Below are 22,795 nucleotides of genomic sequence, written 5' to 3'. Positions count from 1 at the left end.
AGAGAGATGATTGTCCAAAAAACATGCGCACTCTCATTTGGTCGAACTATACGCGAAAATATAATCACCCCATTGTGCCAATGGCAAAAACATAGGTGTATTTGAGCTTTTCGTGTAGGTATATGTGACGTATGAATTCGAAAAAGCTCCATGGAAAGTTTCCAACACAGGGAAGAGTCATCCGATCGTGGGAGTTCTTTTTTTTCTGTATATAACCAGGAAAATCTTCATCTAATGCACGTACATAAGAGCGGTTTGTGGGATGATCTGGGTCTCTGGGAAAATAACGGGGGAACAAGGAGGTAAAGAAAAAAAATGAAATAAAAGAGAGAAAAAGCTTCAACACTATTGAAAATGGCTTTTTCCTTTTATACATTGGGAAAAGTGATATAAATAGAATAGGGAAACTTTGGTGTGAATAAGGTAACTTTATCGTAATGATACCCCAAATGCTTATATTGAAAATTTCACATTGTATACCAACAGCAAAATCGATTTAGTAATTTAAAGTGTGCTATCAATAACCCCATTTGAGTTTCTTCTTCCAAAATATCCTACATGTAGGGGGAGGTGGGGCTACTTTGAGCTGTGGTGCTACATTATTATATGATTTTTTTAGCGTATTTCTAAAAGAAATTGGGTTCTAACACGATGTAATTTAGATAGACAAAATAATTGTGAATCTAAATAAAATAATTGTAAGGACCAGCTTCATTTAGAAGTAGGCGAAAAAGTCCTATAGCAATCTAGCCCCACAGTTCAAAGTAGGCCCACCTCCCCCTAAAAATCATATAATCATGTTGATTTTTCCAAATTGACTTCTATAGAGGATGAAAAATTCCATTCTACCACAGTGGTTACATCCGTAAGTGAAGCTTTTATCAAATAATTTCAACAATCTTAATATATTCAAAATAGCTCATATAAATGTGCAATTGCCATATTGCATATTCTAATAAAATGCACAGGATTGATGCAAAGTATTCAACTTAATCTAATTGACCACACAATGTTGATTTGTCTGTCGTAGGTCGTGTAAACACTATTGCTCACATATTGGGTGTATATTTACTGAAAAATATATTACATATTCCCCCCTTAATAATAAGGATTTCCACCATCGCTATTGAAGTTCATTCTTCGCATTTAATTCAGTTGGCAAAAAGCTGAGCCTCCCACACTTGGCATTCATGCCACATAGAGAAGGCGAAACATCACAAAATAGGGTGAGACTTAATTTCTCAATTAATATACTCTTTCACTATGCACATTCTATTGGACAGACAAAAAGATCTTTTGAATCTGCACATACAGAATCTTTATGACATGACCTTTCTTTTTGCACCCAAGAATGAATATGAGGTGAAATATGCTACAGACAATAATCCTCAATTTATGGTTTTTAGTCTTCTTCCAATATCAACAGAGGTGTATTAAGTCAGAACTGATAATCGTTTTATACGGTTTATTAAATATTCATATAATAATCTTTTAATAGTTTGAGCTATCAAAAGTTATTAGTAGAGCATGGGAATTGTATTGAGAGGTGTATTAAGACAGAACTTATAATCGTTTTATGGTTTTCAAAATATCCATATATGATAATCTTTAAATAGTTTGAATTATCAAATGTTGGTAGTCGGGCATGGGAATTGAGAATCTAGCGAAAAATGTGATAAAGCAAATATTTACAGAAGACCTGAGAGGTTTCTAATTAGAACCACCTAATAGTAATTGCTCATAAACCTAGCTGAATGACAGTATTTCCGGTTTTGGTTTTTGTTAGGAAAATTATCTTCTCTCCTTTATAAAAGGCAGAAAAGGCGAACTGGAAATCAATAAAACACTCAACGCATATTAGGTGAGATTCTTATTAACCTCACTTACTATAATCCTAACAAAATTTCATGTCGTCCGACCGAGCTCAAATTTGGGCAAAATGTGTTTCATCACTTCCTGATCACGAATATATGGGGGGCTAAGCTACGTTCCCGGCCGTCCGGCCGGCCGCTCTTTGGAGCTTAATAGCTCCCAAAATAAGAAAGATATCGACTTGCGGTTTTCGGCAAAGGTTATATATCGGGTGAAAATTGCAACTTGGTGCATTGACCCCCCACCCCTCCTTCCGCCATTTTGAATACCCCACTTTTTTTGTTTTCTTAATGGCTCCGCCCCTATGGCATCGATCGGGCTCAAATTTAATATGTTATAGCTGGGTCTAAGAGCTTTCGATCAATACCCAACCTAAGGTCCCCCGACCACCCTGACCCGAGCTATAAGGGTCCAAAAAAAATTTCTTAAAATGGCCATAACTCCGGTTCTAATTGTCAGAATTTAAAAAGTGAGGGCATTTTGGAAAGCTCTCGTGAAATGCCACTTCCCCTTCTAACATCGGAATGTTCACGAAATTCAAAACCTTATATCTGAGGTTTTATTTGACCGATTTTGACGAGTGAGGGCGCAAATTAAAGCTCTCACAAAGCGCAACAACTTTCTAGAATATTTGAACTTCGTGGGACCAACACCAAGGGGCGCCACAGTGGAAAAACCAATTTTAATATCACATAACCTCAATTATCTCGACTGTCGCTGAACCGATTTTAATGGTGACTTTGACATAATTGTAGAGGATATTTATGTCTATATTTCGTCCATACATCATTTTTAAATCATGTCGATCTGTCCAATTTTGTCGTTTAAGTGTGAAAATATAGATTATTCCCATAATAACGCTTTGAAACCACTGAGATGCCAATTTAACTGTTTCTACTCGACCAAGACACTTGAAATAGGGTTTTAAATGGAAAGTCTCACAAAGTACAACAATTCTTTGATATCGTTGAAGTTCATCAAATGAACACTTGGGGCACTCTGGGCGGAAAAACGAGTGCAGAAACAAGCAACCTCGATTATCTCGGTTTCTGATTAATCGATGAGATCAAGTTCTATGGCAAAATTATAGAGAACATTCTGGTCTACATTTCACCCACATATAACTTTTCTGTCAGTCCATCAAAATCCTTGATATTTTGGTTTAAATACAAAATTTGTATAATTTCACGAATTTGATTCAAAATAACTGAATGGCGTCCCCCAACCTCAGCTGTAAAACGAATTTGCATGTATTCCGTGTTAGCTCACGTTAAGAATCTCACCTAAATAAGCCGATTAGGATTATCTGGCCCTTTTTGACCACTCTGCTGTTATTTTATGTTTTATTAATAATAAATATATAAATGACCTTTCAATTAAAAAATGTAATTGAACCGCTTACGAGAACGTTTTTGTTTACATATGTTTATTAATAGCGATTTTCCATTTTTTGTATACAACTATTTGATAGTATTTTCAAATTTATACATTTCTCATTGTTATTTAAATTAATATACTCACGAAGAGGGAAGATTAATTACCGGTGAAAGTATATCAACACCATTAGCTCATATTTTCAAGTCATTATTTATGTCACAGCTTCAGTAAATCTGTTTATCAGTAAACCTTAAATAGACCATAGGCGATGGCTTTCGGTGCTATTTATTTATTCATTTTGTCAAAGTACAATTACTTCTGTATTATAAATATTATCTTCGAACACTCTTAGAAAAAATTAGTTCGTACAAGCTCATATGCAGTTATTAGAACTATAAAATATAGTAAATATAGACCCAACTATATATTTAGTTTGGGTAACTAAATGAAATAGTTGACCACAGTTAGTTAAAGTATCCTTTTCATTTAGTTATCACAACTAAATCAAAATAGTAATGGGTACTATAACATATTAGTTCCAATTACTAAATAAATGGGGTTGATACCCATCTTATTGGCTGTAATAACTATATCATATTAGTTGTGGTTACTATATAGCATTCATTGTGATGCATATTTCTTATTAGTTGCTTAAAATTCGAAAGAGCTTCAACGCATTACTAAAATAAAAACCACTCTTTACTATTGGAAAAGTAGTCATAACTTTATGAAAATATAGGCCCATCTATTTACATTGGTTGTGAGAACTAAAAGGAATCAGTGACCAATATTAGTTGGGATAATGATTTCATTTAATTAACATAAGCAAATATAATTGTATGAAAGCATTATGAAATAATTGCCGCAACTTATCCACGTAAATATTGTCTTATATTCTCACTACTAATAAATTTATTATGAGTATAATGTTTTAAGAATATAAGAACTATTTTAAATAGATTTGATAATAATCGCCCGAACAACTAATTTTCATTAGTAATCACGTCTAAACTTTTCTAAGAGTGAAGTCAGCTAGTATCTAAGTGTAATTGAATAGTCAAATTCTTAAGACTAAATAATTATCTTTTTTAAATTTTATTGTATTTTTAATGTGTAACCGCTTTAGATGTGTGTTTAGAAAAAGATTTTAGAAAATCTAACAAAAAAACTACGATATTTTCTCTTATTTAGCACTTTTCTATATTATTGCTCTGGTATGATATCACACTTGGACATAATAATTTTAATATGATTCACATGTAATTGTCATGATTGAGCGTTTAAATGTGTGATTTGTGTCTTTGAATCACATAGAGTTTATGCTATTTATTGATAAACAGGTAGAAATGGTATAGGTTTAACTTTAAATTGACCCAAAGCATAAATATATTTCACATTAAAAAATCGATTTAAAAATCGTATTAATTTTTCGCATTCACCTTTTTATCAATAAATATATCATATTCAAAATATTAACTGATTCAAAAACAAAAAATTACACATCGCCATTTAGCTTAATAATTGCCGTAACTTCCTTATTACCTAAATCGCCTAAATCAATAATTCTTGTATAGTCTGTGTAGTTCAATATAGTTACAAGAATTGCTGTTATAAATGATGAGGAAGTTACGACAATTACTGATTCAAGCGACTCGACGACATTTGACCGCTACCGAGAGACAATTACTATGAATCACATTAAAATTTTAATGCACAGGAGTGTAATAACGTCGTTAGAAATGGCGAAAAGTTATTCTATCATTGCGGAAACTGTATTGAGAAAAATAGGATTGTACAATTTTTCATATAAAATTATTATTAGCCGGATTAGTAAAAATGTCATCTAATGAAAGAGATTTTAAAACAATCAAGAATTGTAGAATATAATATCCTCGTTTTAAATTTTACTATTTTGATATAAGAATATAACAGCTGAATAGTAAATTTAACTACCCGATTTTTAGAAAAATGCAACTAAAAATTTAATTTTGTTTACGCTACACGAATTATTAAAAGTCCAAAGCATATCGAGAAGAGTTGCGACATCACCTATTGAAATATTCTAAGAAGATATTGATATTTTAGGAATAGGATTGTGAATTTTGCAAACTAGCTTTACAATATAGTATCCGGAGTGTTATTATTAGTAATCGGAATTATAGTCAAAATCTGAAAACACAATTTGTAGAAAATACTATCTATTTTTTTCTGAGATGTATATTTTACTTTCTTGGATAGTAATTTCAGTCTATCTTTAAATTTTACCATCTTCTACCAAACTAAAAACTTAAGAAAGTAGACTTGAAAAAAATATCTATGCTAGATGGTATTTCTCTTGTAAGGTCGTAGAATCTTAACACACTATTGTCGAAAATATAGTCCAATTTTTTTCACGGTGCAGTGATGAATCTTATCTTACATTTTTTTTGCAAAAATATGAAAAGAAAAATATTTGTGGAAAATACACTCTAAGTTTTTATCTTTCGGTGGTGCAGTCGTTTTAATTATATTAAAACATGAAATGAAAAGGAAATTATAGTGTTTAAGAAGAATATAGAATTTATGTATATTTCACTAAAAAAAGTAGAGTTCTATCTAAAAAGTTTTATAACTTAATATAAAATATTTCAATGCTATAAAATAATTTTATTCAGACCAAAATTTTATCGCTAGATTTATAGTGTTATATATCACTGTAGATGCAGAGTTTAAACCCATTGATATATACATCATGTACATTCGTATGCTTGCACACTTAGGATAAGTTTGGTGGGGGTTGAGGGGAGAAATATACGGTGAAAATAATTTAATTGGGTGTATTAAATGGATGTTTTATATATAATTTTGAGGGAAATGTTTTCAATTTTTCCCAGATATTTAGCTCTTATTTGATCTTTGGTGAAAAATCCTTTGGTGCATCGTCCTCTCTCTTTCTGTTGATTCTGTGGGAAATGTTGTCTCAAGTAGTATACATCTGCGTTTGTCATCTCGTCAGTAGTGTAATGATTGTGTATGGATGAGATTTGATTAACTTGTGCCATCACATTATTTCTTTGCAGTATTGCTAACCCCCCAACTCCCCTATATAGAGTGGATTTCCCCATTCATTCTGGCTCTATGTGCTATGCACTTATATAAATGTATGTGTATGTATGGCAAAAATGGAAAAGTCGTCATCGTCGGAGCTTTTCTCTCGTACTAACGGAGAGAGCTTTCACTGTATACGACACTTCATTCAATGCTATAGAACTTGGTGATGATTTTCTATATAAATTTATATATGCATATATATATATGTATACACGCACACACACACACTTTCAAAAAGAAAATTTTGGTAAGCTGGTTCGGAAAGTGTTCGGTCAATTTCTGAGGATTCTCGTTGGATGTATCTCTTGCTCCTCAGACTACCACCATCCGTGAGATTTGTCCGTGAATTAAAATGTGAAGGAAGGGGAATGATATCTTCGAGGTGAAATCGTCTCTTTCGGCGTCGTTGGGTGCAGGGCGTTCAAGAAAAGCTCCGCTCTCTGGTGGAGCTTTTTATACTTGAGCTTGTATATTGACTCAGATCACCCTCTGTGTGCATTTATATCTGACATGAGCGACCAAGAGAGGAGCCCGTCATTTTCCCTCGAACTATCTCAACTGCGCCGACGTCACCAGAGTCGCTAGTGAGCCCCCCATATTCCAATTTCTGAGCTTTCAGCATCCATTTCAGACATTTTCCGACCCTGGTGGTCTGTCGCACTTGCGTAAGAGCCCACAGTGATAGGCACCAATCGATGCTCCACCATCGTCATCCATAGTATTCTACAACAGCAGCGGGTAGTGACCCAATTTGGGGCGGGTGGACCGTTTTCTAGATTTGTAATTCACACATTAAATACTACAAGCAAATTGCATACAACGTTCCTACAGGAACACACAACGGCCCACGGAGTACACGTTAAATGCAAAGAGATAAGTGCGGTTTCACGAAAAAGTTGTGCAAATTCTGTGAGAAGAGAAAAAAAAGTGAGTGTGTGAAAAAAAGAAGAGAAAAAGTGGCAGATTTCTCATCTTGTCCCCTGCTGCAAATAACAAGAGCTTAAGTTTGCAAAAAAAGCATTAATAGAGGAGGAAAAGGTTAAATTAATGCAAAAATTGTGTTGGTGTATGTGTTCGAAATAGTTTTTCTGGGTACTTTTTTCTCTTATCTTCCTTCCTGGACGAGATTTTGAGGTCCCGTGGAGTCAGGGAAGAGTGAAGAAGAGGAAAAAAAAGTTGCCCCAAAAGAAGCGCGCCTTGAGGGGTAAACTTTTGTGGGAAGGAAAGGAAAAAAAGCTTCTAGGAACTTTGGTGGAAGCACAATCTAAGAGAAGTAAAAAAAAAGGAGTCAGATTCGACAAGAGTGCTCATATCGATAGGGAAAAGTGAGAAAAAAAGTGAGAAAAATCATCACTTTCCCCACAAAAGTCCCCCAAACTCCCCTACATATACATCATCGCAAAGTCTTCTGCGAGTTGGAAATTTGGTGTGAGAAAAAAACCCATTGGTTTTTCTTCTGTGTAATTTCCTCCATAATTTGCAATTTATCTAGTGTTTCTGCGTGAGTGTGTGTGAGATAGAAGAGAAGAAAAAAAATGTTCATCAAAATTGGATAATATGAAGTTCGATTGTCCAATCCCTTCATCAACGAAGATGATATAAATTTTCCGGTTTCTCTTGAGAGGTTTGTGTGACTTTTTCTCTTTACCTGCATACATTATCATTTCACTCGATAATTCCACCCACACTGTATCTCTGTGACACCATAGATATCTCCAACATTAGTAATCTTGACACATGAAAACGAGAGGACTCAGCTCGAAAATCACTATATGATAATGAGAAAATTTACCCTTCTGCCACAAATTTTACTGAATGTTGTACATTTTGTGATCGATGTTGCTTAATTTTTGCTAATACCACAAAATTTGCGATATTAAAGCTTTTAGAATGAACTAGAATTGTATTGCGAAATCACAATGTGATAATATTTGAATCCTTCCTAGTATTTTTTGCAAATGGAAATATTCCAAACATATTGTAATCAATTTTGATACCATTAGTGATAAATGATAAGGTTTCGCTGTCATGGAGGATAAAAGCTCAAACCAGTAATAAGGCAAGATCAAATTCTGGTAGGTGAGATTTTAATTGTAAGCTATTTCAGACTTTGTGGAAGTTTTGCCCAAGTCATAAAAATTGGAAAATTTAAGTAGAACTTAGTTGTAAAACCTAGAAATATGTTCATTAAGAGGTGAGATATTTGAGGTTGGGTGTCATGGAAAAAAAAGTTTAATAAAACTGGAGCGTCTCCATTGTTATTCTAATAAACTTTTAATGCTATAAAAAGTTATAGCATTTTATGAGACCTCTAAAATGCACTAAGGATAATCTGGTTAGTTGAAATTAATGATAGAGCGTCTGGAATTTTGGCTCGATTCAAGGTGAATATTGACACTTTCATTCTATGCTAGGTAGGTTTGTTTAAAATTGCGAAATATACTTACGTTTTTTTTTAATATATAGATGGATAAATTTATCTATCAATGACAATTCGGATTTAAAATATTTGTGATAAATTTGAGATTAAGTGGAGATTGTAGGCCATCGAATGGCCACTACAGGGAGCTGCATAAAGTTACTCATTGACTGGTGTGAATCACACTCACCCCTTATCATGTGATATGTTCTTTTATGAAAAAAAATCCTTACTCGTAGCATCAAAAATTATTCCTTTCTCGCTTACCTACTCAAGATGAATAGCAGTTTTATTGAGAGTCTTATATTTTCAGATTTCATCAGTTGTACTTTATGACCGAGGCTACAATATGTCTTATAGTGTGATAATGTAAAAGCTTGCTCTGCTAGACAATGCATTTTACTTTCAGTTGAAAAAAAAAAACTTTATGAGTAGCGGAGAGCGGGGTAGAATTAGCCACCAAATGAAATTTTTGATTGCGTATAATTTGTACAAAAAATGTTTGCATGAGTGTGATAAATATTTCAATGAATAGTAAGGGAAGTATATATTTAGAATAAAGAGTGGTTTCCTCAATATTCCTTCGAAGGCAAACTATAAGATAATACTATCTAATACTATACGTGGCTAATTATGCCCCGGTCTCCCCTATCTTTCGTATAAGCGCTCAGTACTAAATTATAAATAAAAACGACAACGTCAAATTGTGATTGAGAAAAATACTTTTCGACCTGGGCTACAATTCATTATAAACAGAAAAATTCATTAAACTTTAATTATTTGTTGATTTTATGTCACAACCCCATACATAGAATTTGCTAAATTTGCCATAGAATAGAATTTAGCCTTTCCGAAAAGCTCTAAAATGTATCTGTGTTTTTTTAACACCGCAAATCAGTATTATCTTTCTCCGCACGCGGACATGCAACGGCAGACCGGCCGGCACATTTTAAATGGTTTTTATGTGAAATAGGGGAGCTAATTAAGTGACCAATTCTGGATATTTTTAGTTTACGTGTTATTGATACTATATTTAGGATTGTCTCGTTAATGCATAAAACAAGCATTTTTTAAAAGTTAGTATTTTTCACCTCTGTCAAGACTATGTTCAGGAAGCCTTCAAAATTTGAATATATAAAAAAAATTTAAATTAGTTTTCATTGATCATTAACCATATTTTTTGACACTATTCAAATGAGCAGTTAAACAATAAATTTGGTTAGTAAAAACTTAAACTTGATCAATTCCTTAATTTAGAACATTAAAAAAAGTAAAATTTTCATGGAATTTTCGGAGAATCAAAGTGCTTTTATGTCACATGCAAGCATTTTAGATGTTAACTAAACATAGAAGGAATTTTTGTAAAACCTTAGGTTTTTTACTGATTAAAACTAAATATTTTATTAATCATTATTTTATATTTTTCTGACCAAATTAAATTTTCTCTGTCCGAGTCTTAACTTTTTGCTTACGGTATTTAATTTTTTAGTAGCCAAATTTAAATTTTTACTGCTATTTTTTGTCTGATTTGTCCTATTATTTTGTTTTTATTATTTATTTTTAAAGCATTTGGAAAACCTCACACTGATTTCTTTGTAAAAATTTAAATAGATAAAACTAATAGATATATAGATATAGATAAAAAATAGACAAAAATAATAAAATAGATAAAAAAAAATAAAAATTCGAAACTAATGTCGCTGGCACACCTTTTCAATTGAGTGAAATTCAATCGATTGAAATTTTACCTCTTACTCTTTCAAACTAAAATAAATAAACTAAAAGTAAGGGTCAGGGAAGAGTTGGTGGAATGGGGATGGATGGACCTATCGTTAGAAAGGTTTCGATCTCAGATACAATTTACTAAAATTTCATTCAAATCGCTCCACAAATACCGAAACTACAGTCAGATTAAAATTTTTAATTGTAGCTCAGGTTAGGAAAGACCGAGGGTGGAGTGCGATCCATCGTTGGAAAGGTTTCAACATACTAACATTTAAAAGAAAAAGCATCATCTGGTTTTCGAAATATTCGTCATCAAATTTTCGAAAATCGATTTTTCGATTGATCGGATCTTCAATTAAAACGTACAAAGTTGGGGTCTTCAGAAGAGTTGTTGAGAGCTTTTCATATTACCAAAGTTTATTCAAATTATGATTTTAAGAACCAGTGCTATAGCCATTTTAAAATTCAATTTTTGATTTCTTATAGCTCATGTTAGGTGGGTCTTGGAAACTAAGTTTTTTTTTTATAGAAAGCTGTAAGGCCCAGCTATAAAATATTAAAGTTTGAAACCGATCCATACCATAGGGGTTGAGTTATTGAGAAAACGAAAATTTAAAGGATGTTCAGTCGCGAAATAGCGTAAGGGGTGATTGGGGTCAGGGGATGGGTCTGACATCACCTACTTCTAACCACCCATCGATATTTAATCTTTTCCGAAAACTGCTTGTCGATATCTCTTCATTCTCTTTCCGGAAGTGGTTATACGAACGATGAAAAAACGTGTAGATCCAAAATTTGAGCCTGATCTGACAAGGGCGGATTTTACATTGGACCGCAAAAGCTGAGATTGTAAAGAATCTCAGAAAAAATTATTTTGTGAGTCATACGTCTTTAAAGGGTTAATGAAAGAAAGTATAGACTATGGAATGAAGACCCATTTTGGTTAAAAATCATTGAAAAACTCAGTAATAACATATAAGTGAAATGAACATTACTTATTTTATATTCACGTGGCGTTGCTGGAAATAAATGTGCAGAAAATTGTAAAACACTATAATAAAGAACATAAAGCTCATGATAATTTTTGAAAGAAAGAGACAAAAAACATAATTTGTTCTAGAAAATTTTAATATTTTTGAACGCTTCATCACCTTCTGTTGTTTAGTGCTTTTAAACACTCCCTTGGTGGTAATATTTTTTGTCTTAGCTACATATCCTTACTTATAATTTATTTAAAAACATTAAAAACTTTAAACATAAAAAAAGACGAAAAAGACATAACTTGCAAATCTAGCAATAAAAATATTTTGCAAAGTATCGTAGCAGCTGACTTTTATCTTGATCAGGGGGGTAGGTTTCCTATACCTCCAGTGCTTTAGAAATGGAGTCACCATCTTGATATATAAATATTTTCTTATTGGTCTGTTTTAATGATAGATTAATTTATTTCATTTTATTTTTAATTATTGAATTCCGCAATAAGGAGAATGTATAATCTGTGGATTTTTTTACATCTTAAAATTTACACTCTATTCTATACAAATTTTCGCGAATCAAACGATTTCTAAGTTACGATTTAACCCACTGCTCTCTGTCCATTTATTCGTCTGATCCATTCGGATGTTTCCATCTAGAGATCCAGTAGATTAACCTCGATGATCTTAAAAATTACCTTTATTTCTTTCCCCATTCTCATGTACTTCCAGAATCAAACTTGTTTATGTTTTGAATATACGTTTTACAATATATTATATATTTTTTCGATATATTTTCGAAGTTTCCCAGAAACGCATTTTGTCTTCTTCCAAAAATGTTCTTTAACCCATTCTTTACCATGGTATTATACATCATTCGCAAATTGAGTGATTTTAGATGATTTATTCCTGGGCAATTTTTATCCGAATTGCTGTCGGGAATGGATTTTTAATAACTTTAGTTCTTAAATTACTTGGGAAAAATAGTCCGACAGGATTGAAAATACATTTTGTTACTGTTTTCTTGCTTCGCGGAAGGTCATGCAAAATTTTTGCTCAAAATGGCGGACGAAAAATACGACATCGAATTTTTTAAAATCGGCCTCTTTTCTCTTTCTTGATTTGAATTCTGGTTGCCAATTCATTTTCTTGGTTACTCTAGTCTAAAGCAATAGGGTTTATAATGAATTAATACACAGAATTTAAATTCAGTGACCGTTAAGACGTTTGTTTGACAGAGGCTCCCTGCGCCCCCACAATAGGTAATTTTTTTTTCTTTTAAAAGGTTCATCATTAATCTGTAGGAAACTAATCCCAAAATATGAACATTCTATCTCAAGTATTTCTGGTACATTGACTGAATGGGATAATCACACGAATTAACGATTTTCAAGGTCAAAAAAGCCTAAGGAAGAATACTTAAATTATAATAATAATAATAATTTATTAATTGATGCCCAGTTTCCATAATAACAAAATTGAGTTCAAATAATTGAGTTCAAAAATAACAATAAAAAAGCGAGCAGCACAAGAATTGTTTAGACGCAATTGTTTAAAAATCGAATGAGACATGTTTAGGTTCGTTGAAAAGGTCTTATTATTCTTTTTAAATTGAAACCGGTTCCTCCTGGCATTGAACTTAACCGTTAATAAACCGATAATAATGTTTTGTTTTAACCCAAAATTCAAATTGCAATTACTCTTCAGATACTTTGGGCAATTTTTAGAGTAATTTACAAATTTGTTCAAATCAACTGCGAACTGATGAACATTAAAAAAGTTAACAGAGTGGAAATTCACTTTTCTGTATGCTCAAACTGGTAAACACGATGCTTTTCACATGAATTGGTTCATTAAAAAACTTTAATTGGATAAATAATTCGAAACTACTTTTGGACTTTAGCATCTAAGTCAGAAGTTCGAACATTCCTCAAAACTGAGACGATTTACCAACCGTTTAACATTACAATATATCACAATATTACAATATATTACAATATATATACAATAAATTGGTGTTTTCTATTGTTTTTGTTTAGAAAAAAAGGCATTGAATAAACGAGCAGTAAAAAGTCAAATTTGGTCAGCAAAAAAATCGAAATGATCAGTAAAAAATAAAAAAATGGTCAGTAAAAGATAAAAAAGGGCAGAACACTTTTGATTTTTTTCTGACCGTTTGTTTTTTGCCAAAAAAAAAATACAAATAAAGAAAAAAAACATTGTTTCTTACGAAGTGATTTGCTTTTTATAAAACTTTTTTTATGGATCTTAACAATGAAGAAAGTTTCAAGCAATCACTTTAACACATAAACATTTATGTACAAATTCTAATTAGCACATTATAGAGGCTTTTTGAGTGGGTGTGTATATGAGAGTTGAGGATCGTGATAAATTTTCCTTATTTACTCTCCTACCCACATTTTCCAGGAATTCTGCATAAATTTTACTTATCAAGTTCAAACAAAAAGTGGAATTATATACAGACCTATATATAATAAATATATACATATACATCTGAGCATATATATTTAAGTAAATATTAATAAATGATATGTAATATATGTACATGTAATATATACATGTATTTTTTTATTGTTCGATCTTAGTGTTATTCTATTTCTTAATGAAATTGTGACTTTTTGCTCATTTTCATGCCATATCAAAGCTTTTGGCAAACTATCTTCATGACGTTTTATTTGTATTCAAGTTCAGCACAGAGCATAAGAAAACATTTCCAATTCAAATCGTAATTTATTCTTAATAAATTTCACCATAATTTGTGTGACAAGAATTTATCAGTAGTAATATATTTATTTACATAATTGTATTGTTGAAAAACGTCCCAGCATCCTGCGGACTTTCTACTCGGTTTATTACCGGCTTTAGAATAGAGTTTTCGTGATGAACGAAGCATTTTATTTATATACTAATGAAACATATTTGATTTCATTATGTATACATATGGGAATTACCTTCGTCAGTTAAAGCACAGCACGGGATATTTTTTTTTGGTCGTGATGACGACGCAATCTCACGTAAGGACTGAAAGAACGATTCAAAGGATTGTTGTTTCCATATGTGTAATGTGTGAGCTTAATATTGGATGGGAGGGAGAAATAAGTAAAATCGTGATATTGTAATTTGTCCCTTAAGTGAATAACTCTATTAATAGGCATTGTACGCTTCCAAGAACTGTAGATTTTACTGGTTCCCAGAATAATTCTGCAAATGGCTTTAACATGAAAACTTCTAATTTACGTTCAAGTGCCAGTAATTGTGTAATTTATGATACTAACATTGAGAAAAATTCATTCGTGAATTAAATCTGATTTAAATGAATGAAAGCAAAAAGGGGTTTTGTCACTATATTCTTGATTGTATTTTATTTATTTTCCATGTATTTTTATATTTTTGTAGATACTTACTCAATTCAAACGCAGTTTATCATTAAACTTTTTTTTAATCTCAGTTATTTATCTTATCATTTAATTTAGGACCAAAATTCGGTATTTTAAATTCGATCACCTTAAATTACAGAATGTCACTCAATCCTTAAAAATTTTCAATTATTTCTTGCTTCTATTGAAGAACACATTGAAAAACACTTAGGAGAAACTGGGGTACCTTTGAAATTAGAGTTTTTTTCCTAACTTAATCTTAATCATAATGTAATTTAGTTTTACATTTTTTTGTATGTGGAGCAAAATTAAATCTTAGTAAGGTCAAGTTTTATTTAAAAATAGAAGTTTATAGTCTTTGTTTTTTCTAAAATTGATCGTGATTCGTTTATATATGAATAAACATGTAGACATGAATTTAACTGTAATTTTGGACACTTTGATGTATTTTGGACATTTTGCTTGTAATTTTGTACAACTAATCCATCTCAATAGGATGCCCATTGTTGTCTATTTCAAGAACATAAAATATATAGAATACGTTATTCATTAAATACTGGAAAAGAAATCTATAATTTTAATCAATTTATATACTGTCCAAGTTTACCTTCAAGATGTCCAAAATTACAAACAGTTCCCCTAACGGTTTTTAACGCTTAAATGACGTGAGACTCAAAAATTGCGGGTCGCAAAACATAATTATTCTGACTTTTTAGAGCAAAACACAGCTTAATGTGGCCATAGGAGAAATTTAATTTTTGTGTCACCGGTGACCCCGTACTTAATAAGTTAAGGTCAAAGATTAAAAGGATTTTATAGAGCGTATTTCTTAATTGAATAGTGTCATGTTTAGGATTGTTGGAAAGTCTTAAAATTTGTGGTAATTATGAACCAGTTCCAATTAGTTGTGAGACGGCAATGAACTGATAAAACCGATAAGCAACTTTTGTATGCTCCTAGGCTATTTTGAAATATATTCTGAAGTATTTAATATCGGTTTAAATCGCTTTTGTACCGAGAAATGGTAATGATGATCGACGCCAATCAATCCTCATGATCCGTTGATCGGCACCGATCAGTTTCCATTAGCGGTTGATTGGCGCCGGTCAGTATCTATGATTGTGCGAATCACGCCGACCAGTCTCTGTGATCAGCTGATTGGCAGCCATATCGTCAGTGGCAGACTTGTTGACCCCCTATAGTAGTTAATGGATAAATTTAATTTTGAAATGTGCATTATCTTGGTCTAGTTTTCTTCAAACATATTTTAAGGATTCCCGAAAGAGGATCAAATTACGCTAAAGACTTAGGGGAGACCGGGGCAGATTTAGCCACGTGTAGTATTAGATAGTGGTATCTTATAGTTTGCTTCGAAGAAATATTGAGGAAATCACTCTTTATTCTAAATATATACTTCCCTTACTATTCATTGAAATATTTATCAGCTTCACACAAATATTTTTTGTACAATTTATACGCAATGAAAAATTTCAATTGGTGACTAATTCTACCCCGGTCTCCTCTATGTATGTGATGTTTGAAATTGAATTGGTGGAAAATATGAGTTCTTAACATTTTATTATGCTTTTATTGTAAATTTTTCATATTTCTTTAAATTCTTTGGAAATTAATCAACAGAATTTTTAATTACTAAATGGATTCATTTTTGATATAACCTTGAACATACTCTCACCGAAAATCTTAAACTTTTTTTAATCAATCAATAAAAAAAAGTAATTTATTATAATTGGCTTATATCTGTGAGGCTAAGTACAAGTTTAGGATGTGTTATGTTCATAAAATATAACAATAAATTCAATAAATTGTGCTGTTGCAATTTCATAGTCTTCGTCCATAAAGTGGGAGATAAAAGATGTAGTGAGAACAGAAATATTACTGGGTAAAAGAGTAAAAGTAAAAAAAGGAACACTAAATATATAGCGAAAAGCTCCATCGATACTTTATCAGACTCAATGAAATAAACGATTTATTTTTAGCATTTCTCCACACAACATATACTCACATGTTGATGTTACGTATAGAATTTTCACGTTATATATAAAATATACATAAAACCACGAGCTAAGCTTTTTCAGAGGTATGATTGCTTCTTTCTGGCCTTATATATGTATTCTCTTTTACTTTTTTCTCTTTTAGATATATATATATAAACCATATGTGTAATATGAAATGAGATTTTATACTATATGTAATTTTGTTATTGCATGAATTGAGTGAGCAAATGAAAGCAATTATCAATAGTAAACTATATATAGAAATGTTTCAAATTACCATTTTGTGACCCTTCAATAAAATATTCAAACTTAAATTTAAAGGAAAGGGACATTGGTTGGTCGTTTACTAATGATACTAAAAGCCTAGCGAGAAGAATTATTTAATTCACCTTCCAATTGTTTGAAATTGGATTTTGTTTATATTTTAATAATGTGTGGTTATTAAACATTATTAAAATTTAAAATTTAAAATTTAAAAATTTAATAAATATGAGCTTTGCTATGTTTAACCCATTCAGTCAATGTACCAGAAATACTTGAGATAGAAAGTTCGTATTTTGGGATTAGTTTCCTACAGATTAATAGATGAATTTTTTGAAAAGAAAAAAATTTATCCATTATGGGGGCGCGGGGAGCCGCCCTCAAACACGCGTCGTAACGGTCACTGAATTTAAATTCTGTACATTAATTCATTACAAACTCTATTGATTTAGATAGAGTAACTATCCAAGAAAACAAATTAGCAATCAGAATTCAAATCAGGAAAGAGGATGAAGGCCAATTTTAACAAATTCGACGGGATGTCGAATTTTCCGTCCGCCATTTTGAGCAAAATTTTTGCATGACTTCACGCGAAGCGAGAAAAGAACAACAAAATGTATTCCCATCTCTGTCGGCCTATTTTTTCCAAGTAATTGAAGGACTAAAGTAACTAAAAATCCATTCCCGACATAAATTCGAATATTAATTTCCCTGGAATAAATCATCTAAAAATACTCAATTTGCGTATGATGTATAATACCATGGTAAGGAATGGGTTAAGTTTTATGTACCTCTAAGTCGTAGATATGTATTAGTAAAAATTTTGATATTTACTTCACTCTTCCAAATTCATTGAGATTTACTTTAATATGTGTATGTAATTTCTTGTGGAAGTCAGTGAAAGATAAATATAATTTCTCGACTTTACAATGCATCCATCTACTATATCTACTCGCTAGACCAGGCGTAATATGTTAGAATTATTTTACTAGTCTCAAGTTTTTGAGAAAACTGTCTTTTGATGTCTATTTTATAGTTTTTTTTTAACAATTTTCTTATTGGTATCTTATTGTAGGAAAATTTTCTCTGAATACTCTGAAATGCTTTATTTTAGACGAATACAGAAAACTTACTCATTACCTTTTTTGCTCCTGGCTAATAATATTAATCAGTTACTAGATATTTTATTATTATAAATAATAAATAATAAAATGCTAGCACAATATTTTATAGATTAACTAGACCTTCCTGCAAGTGATATTTATAGATATGAATTATTATTTTTAAATATTGGGGTAGTGGCATCATTCGTGGCATCTACCCTAGGGTTGTCAGTCCCATGTCACATATGGAATCAAGTGCAGTGAAGCTCTTCTGATTAGTAATCTGGCGTAATTAGTGTATTTTTGAAGATTTTCCGGTGATATCCAGTAGAAATGGACCCACTTCAGGGTTAAAAACTTTTTTTTTAATCTTCGCCAGAGCTTTTGATCCAGATATGAACCTTATTCACTGGTCGACTAAACTATGTTTTTGATTTCTAGTGGATCTTTATTTTTTTTGTACTAACATAAATCATCACTATGAGGAACTAGCAATTGGGATGATTTTTTAATGTTTTCTAAACTGTATGACACTGGTAAAATTAAAAGGTTCAAAATGATTCAAATTTGATCCTTTTATAAAGGATGGATCAAATTTCAAATTCTGAATGCATATTTATCATAATAGAATATGTTAATTTAATCCATCCATCGCAAAAGGATCAAATTTGGTTCAATTTGATCCTTTTATTTTTACCAGTGGATCGAAATTTTAATTTTTATTATATAGACTTTTTCATGCTAACCAAAAAAGCAAAAATTATAGTTTAATCGACTACTGGTGAAGATCCATATCTGGACAGAAAACTCTAGGGAAGATTAAAAAAATGTTTTTAATCTTAAGATGACTCCATTCTCACTGGAGATCACCAGAAAATCTTCAAAAATCGAGGTATTTGCATCATCAAGCGAGTATACTCTACTCACTCTTGACTCATTGAGTACCTGGAATGTTTTATTGTTATCATGAAATCACTAGAAAACCATCGAAAGGTTACAAATTGCTGAAAATTATAAATGCCAGCGAGCTTCGTTTTCATGTGGTTTTATTAAATCAATTATAGGACTACAACTAAATGTGCTATGAAGTTAATAATTTTGTGGAGATGATGGTCCACAGATACAGCTTTAGTGGAGTTATGGTTTTAGTCCACCCCACTCAGAGGGTAAGGGAATATTCAGGAAAGAATATTGACCTTTAAATTGTATATGTAACTATATTGACTATATTATTCCTTTTAACATTTTTACATTATTTATTTTCTTATAGTATTTATTATTTATATACTATGAATGTGTTTTTGGTCATAATTGCTAAGTGCACAATGATGGAAACGTCCCGGTCCTAGATAAGCTCTACACTCTTAGAAAAGTTTAGACGTGATTACTAATGAAAATTAGTTGTTCGGGCGATTATTATCAAATCTATTTAAAATACTTATTATATTCTTAAAACATTATACTCATAATAAATTTATTAGTAGTGAGAATATAGGACAATATTTACGTGGATAAGTTGCGGCAATTATTTCATATTGCTTTCATACAATTATATTTGCTTGTGTTAATTAAATGAAATCATTATCCCAACTAATATTGATCTCTAATTCCTTTTAGTTCTCACAACCAATGTAAATAGATGGGCCTATATTTTCATAAAGTTATGACTACTTTTCCAATAGTAAAGAGTGGTTTTTATTTTAGTAATGCGTTGAAGCTCTTTCGAATTTTAAGCAACTAATAAGAAATATGCATCACAATGAATGCTTATATAGTAACCACAACTAATATGATATAGTTATTACAGCCAATAAGATGGGTATCAACCCCATTTATTTAGTAATTGGAACTAATATGTTATAGTACCCATTACTATTTTGATTTAGTTGTGATAACTAAATGAAAAGGATACTTTAACTAACTGTGGTCAACTATTTCATTTAGTTACCCAAACTAAATATATAGTTGGGTCTATATTTACTATATTTTATAGTTCTAATAACTGCATATGAGCTTGTACGAACTAATTTTTTCTAAGAGTGTATGAGCTTGGGACCTGGGACCTGGGGGTGGAGGAGGGTAAAAAATATCATTTAATCTATTAATTCGAGCATTTTGCGGAATATTTCTTTTACTTATCCCGCCTCCATTGTTGTTTTACGCTAATTTTTTTCTTGAGTACATTTAGTGTACATAATATGCGTACACTGAGAAAAAAACAGGGGTGCGATTAACTTTTTTCTTCATAACTTTAACACTTTTTATGTGTAAAAATTTATCAACGTTTTTTAATGTTAATTTTACACCTTTTTAAGGGTAAAATAACATGAAAAAGGGTAACTTTAACCCCTAATACACCTAAAAAGCATAATATTTACACCGATTTCGGATCAATACTGCAGGATAAAATAAACATTTCCGGAATGTTATTTTAAGTTTTTCGGATTTTTCTCAGTGTATGTGTAATACAAGCGGTTATATTTATACTGTATTTTTTAAAGTTTTTATTACACTATTACATTTGGGTTAAAGAATCATTAAAGAACTTTATAATGGTGATGATTTTTTAATTATACATTTATTGGAGGGCAATGAACATGAACCATCCAGAACTATTTTGACTGAAGACAAATTTATGAAATAGAATGATTTTGTTTACAAAATTCCAATGAAAATTTCCAGTTAACTTAATCTTAATAAATACTCTCATTGAGAGTGTAATACCAAACTTTACTCATCAACAGTTAGAAAACGTAAATCATGATAATATAATATACTATAGAAGATACCCCACAAAATATAACATGACATTTTTTTTTAATTATTGATCTGTATGACTGGTTGATTTACAGACGATGTCTTACGACACCCTTGGGGTGTCTGACGCAATGTTGGACTCACTCAGTTTACAATTGCGGGAGGCAGAAGCTCGACGGGCTGAAGCTGAAAGAGCACATCAGGTAAAGTTGATATTTCATACCTTCATGTTCTTTTCTTCGCCATTAATATTCGCTCTCGATGTACACTTTTTTACTCTATCCTTTTCAAATATATATATATCTTATTGTGCATATAAAGTTCACGATTTTTCTTATTGTTCACAATACGTGACAACTGAAAAAAAGGAGCATTTCATAAAGTTGTCTACCCACTTTATTCAGTTAACACACTTTCAGCATAATCTCCAATGTTTATTCTATGTGGAATGATAATAATCGTGTATTCTGCTAAATGTTATGCTTGATACATGATGTAATTCCAAGTATACTATATTATAAGCAACAAAATTTGACCTCAGAGGGATATTAATTTGCTACCCCCTAGAATTTTAATGAAATTTAATGAGTTTATGAGGGTTAATGGATCTAATGAATCATTATGATGTTAAATAAGGACGATGCATCTCAAACTATTAAAAAGTCATTGATTTTATATTCATGAATCGCGATTTCATTATATTCATCGTGAATTTTGTTAATTAGAAAAGTTAAATGCTTGCAAGGATTTTTAGGCTTTTTTTTTGTCAAAATTATTATTAATAAATTTCACCACTTACACACACACATATTCGAACAGACACACTAGATAGTACATAACCCAGTATATTTCATTTTTACATAACATTTTTACCTGGAACTGGATTTTTAGATTTAAGAAAGCTTTTTTTTGTATTTTACTCCAAACTTGTGAGTTCAAAAATTAAATTTTGCATAAAATAGCTCGAAATAAAGTTTATTACATGAATAGATGATAGACATATGTACAATGTAAAATTGTCAGTAGTATTAAAGCAAATGACTGTGACTTATGGTCTCCACACACTAGAACAATTTATGTTCATATTGAAGCAAATTCCCTACGCTTGTGTAGGAAAAAAATTTCAATATGGACATACATTTCAATAGTGTGTAGAGGCCATTAGTCATTTAATCATAATTATTTATCTTAAATATTGATAACAAAATGAGACAGAGATAAATTAACACAAAAGCATACGTTATTCCTGGGGGAATTTTGAAAACTGATTGCTAGAATTGTTAGGAAAGAATAATTTAGAATTTCTTATTTTTTTTATCTTACTTTTTAGAATAGAAAGTAATATTTTAATGAGGTCAATGCTCCCTTCCTTTAGTTTAGACTCCCACTTCAGGATAAAACGATCAAAAAATCATTTTATTCATTTTCAACGGCTTTCCCTTAATTGGGTTATGGGTTTATGCAAGCCTAAAACCTAAGGTTTAGCTCTACAACTTAATTTCTCTGGAAAATCTTTCTTCATTTATGTTACATTTCATTTATGTTTAGAGTATACACAGAGTACGATCATACCACCGGATCTATGATTTATTAACACGCGGAATTTCTTACTTGATCTTTATGAATGATTTCTTTTAGCTCTCGAAGAAATCTCATCTCGGTAGTTGAACTTTCATTTCCCTTCCAAATGTGATTTATATACGATTTATTTGAACTACCTTGAATTTTGTTTAGAGTGATCACTAATTAACATCCTTTGTCAAACTATCGAGACTCCTAGAAATATGGCCCGTTCAAATAATAT

General features: G+C 31.2%; 1 protein-coding gene across 1 annotated transcript in view; it reads left to right on the top strand.

Moving 5' to 3' along the window:
- The first annotated feature begins 5,231 nt into the window (after nucleotides 1-5,231).
- LOC129809500 (RIMS-binding protein 2) overlaps nucleotides 5,232-22,795 on the top strand; it is a 92,895-nt gene continuing 75,331 nt past the window's right edge. Inside the window, exons 1-2 of the mRNA XM_055859349.1 lie at nucleotides 5,232-7,963; nucleotides 21,087-21,194. Coding sequence (XP_055715324.1) covers nucleotides 21,090-21,194 — 105 coding nt within the window. The 5' untranslated portion in view covers nucleotides 5,232-7,963; nucleotides 21,087-21,089. The remainder of the gene's footprint in view (nucleotides 7,964-21,086; nucleotides 21,195-22,795) is intronic.

Source organism: Phlebotomus papatasi, chromosome 1 (genome assembly GCF_024763615.1).
Source record: "Phlebotomus papatasi isolate M1 chromosome 1, Ppap_2.1, whole genome shotgun sequence".
NCBI classification, from domain to species: domain Eukaryota; kingdom Metazoa; phylum Arthropoda; class Insecta; order Diptera; family Psychodidae; genus Phlebotomus; species Phlebotomus papatasi.
This window is presented reverse-complemented; position numbering and strand designations above follow the sequence as displayed.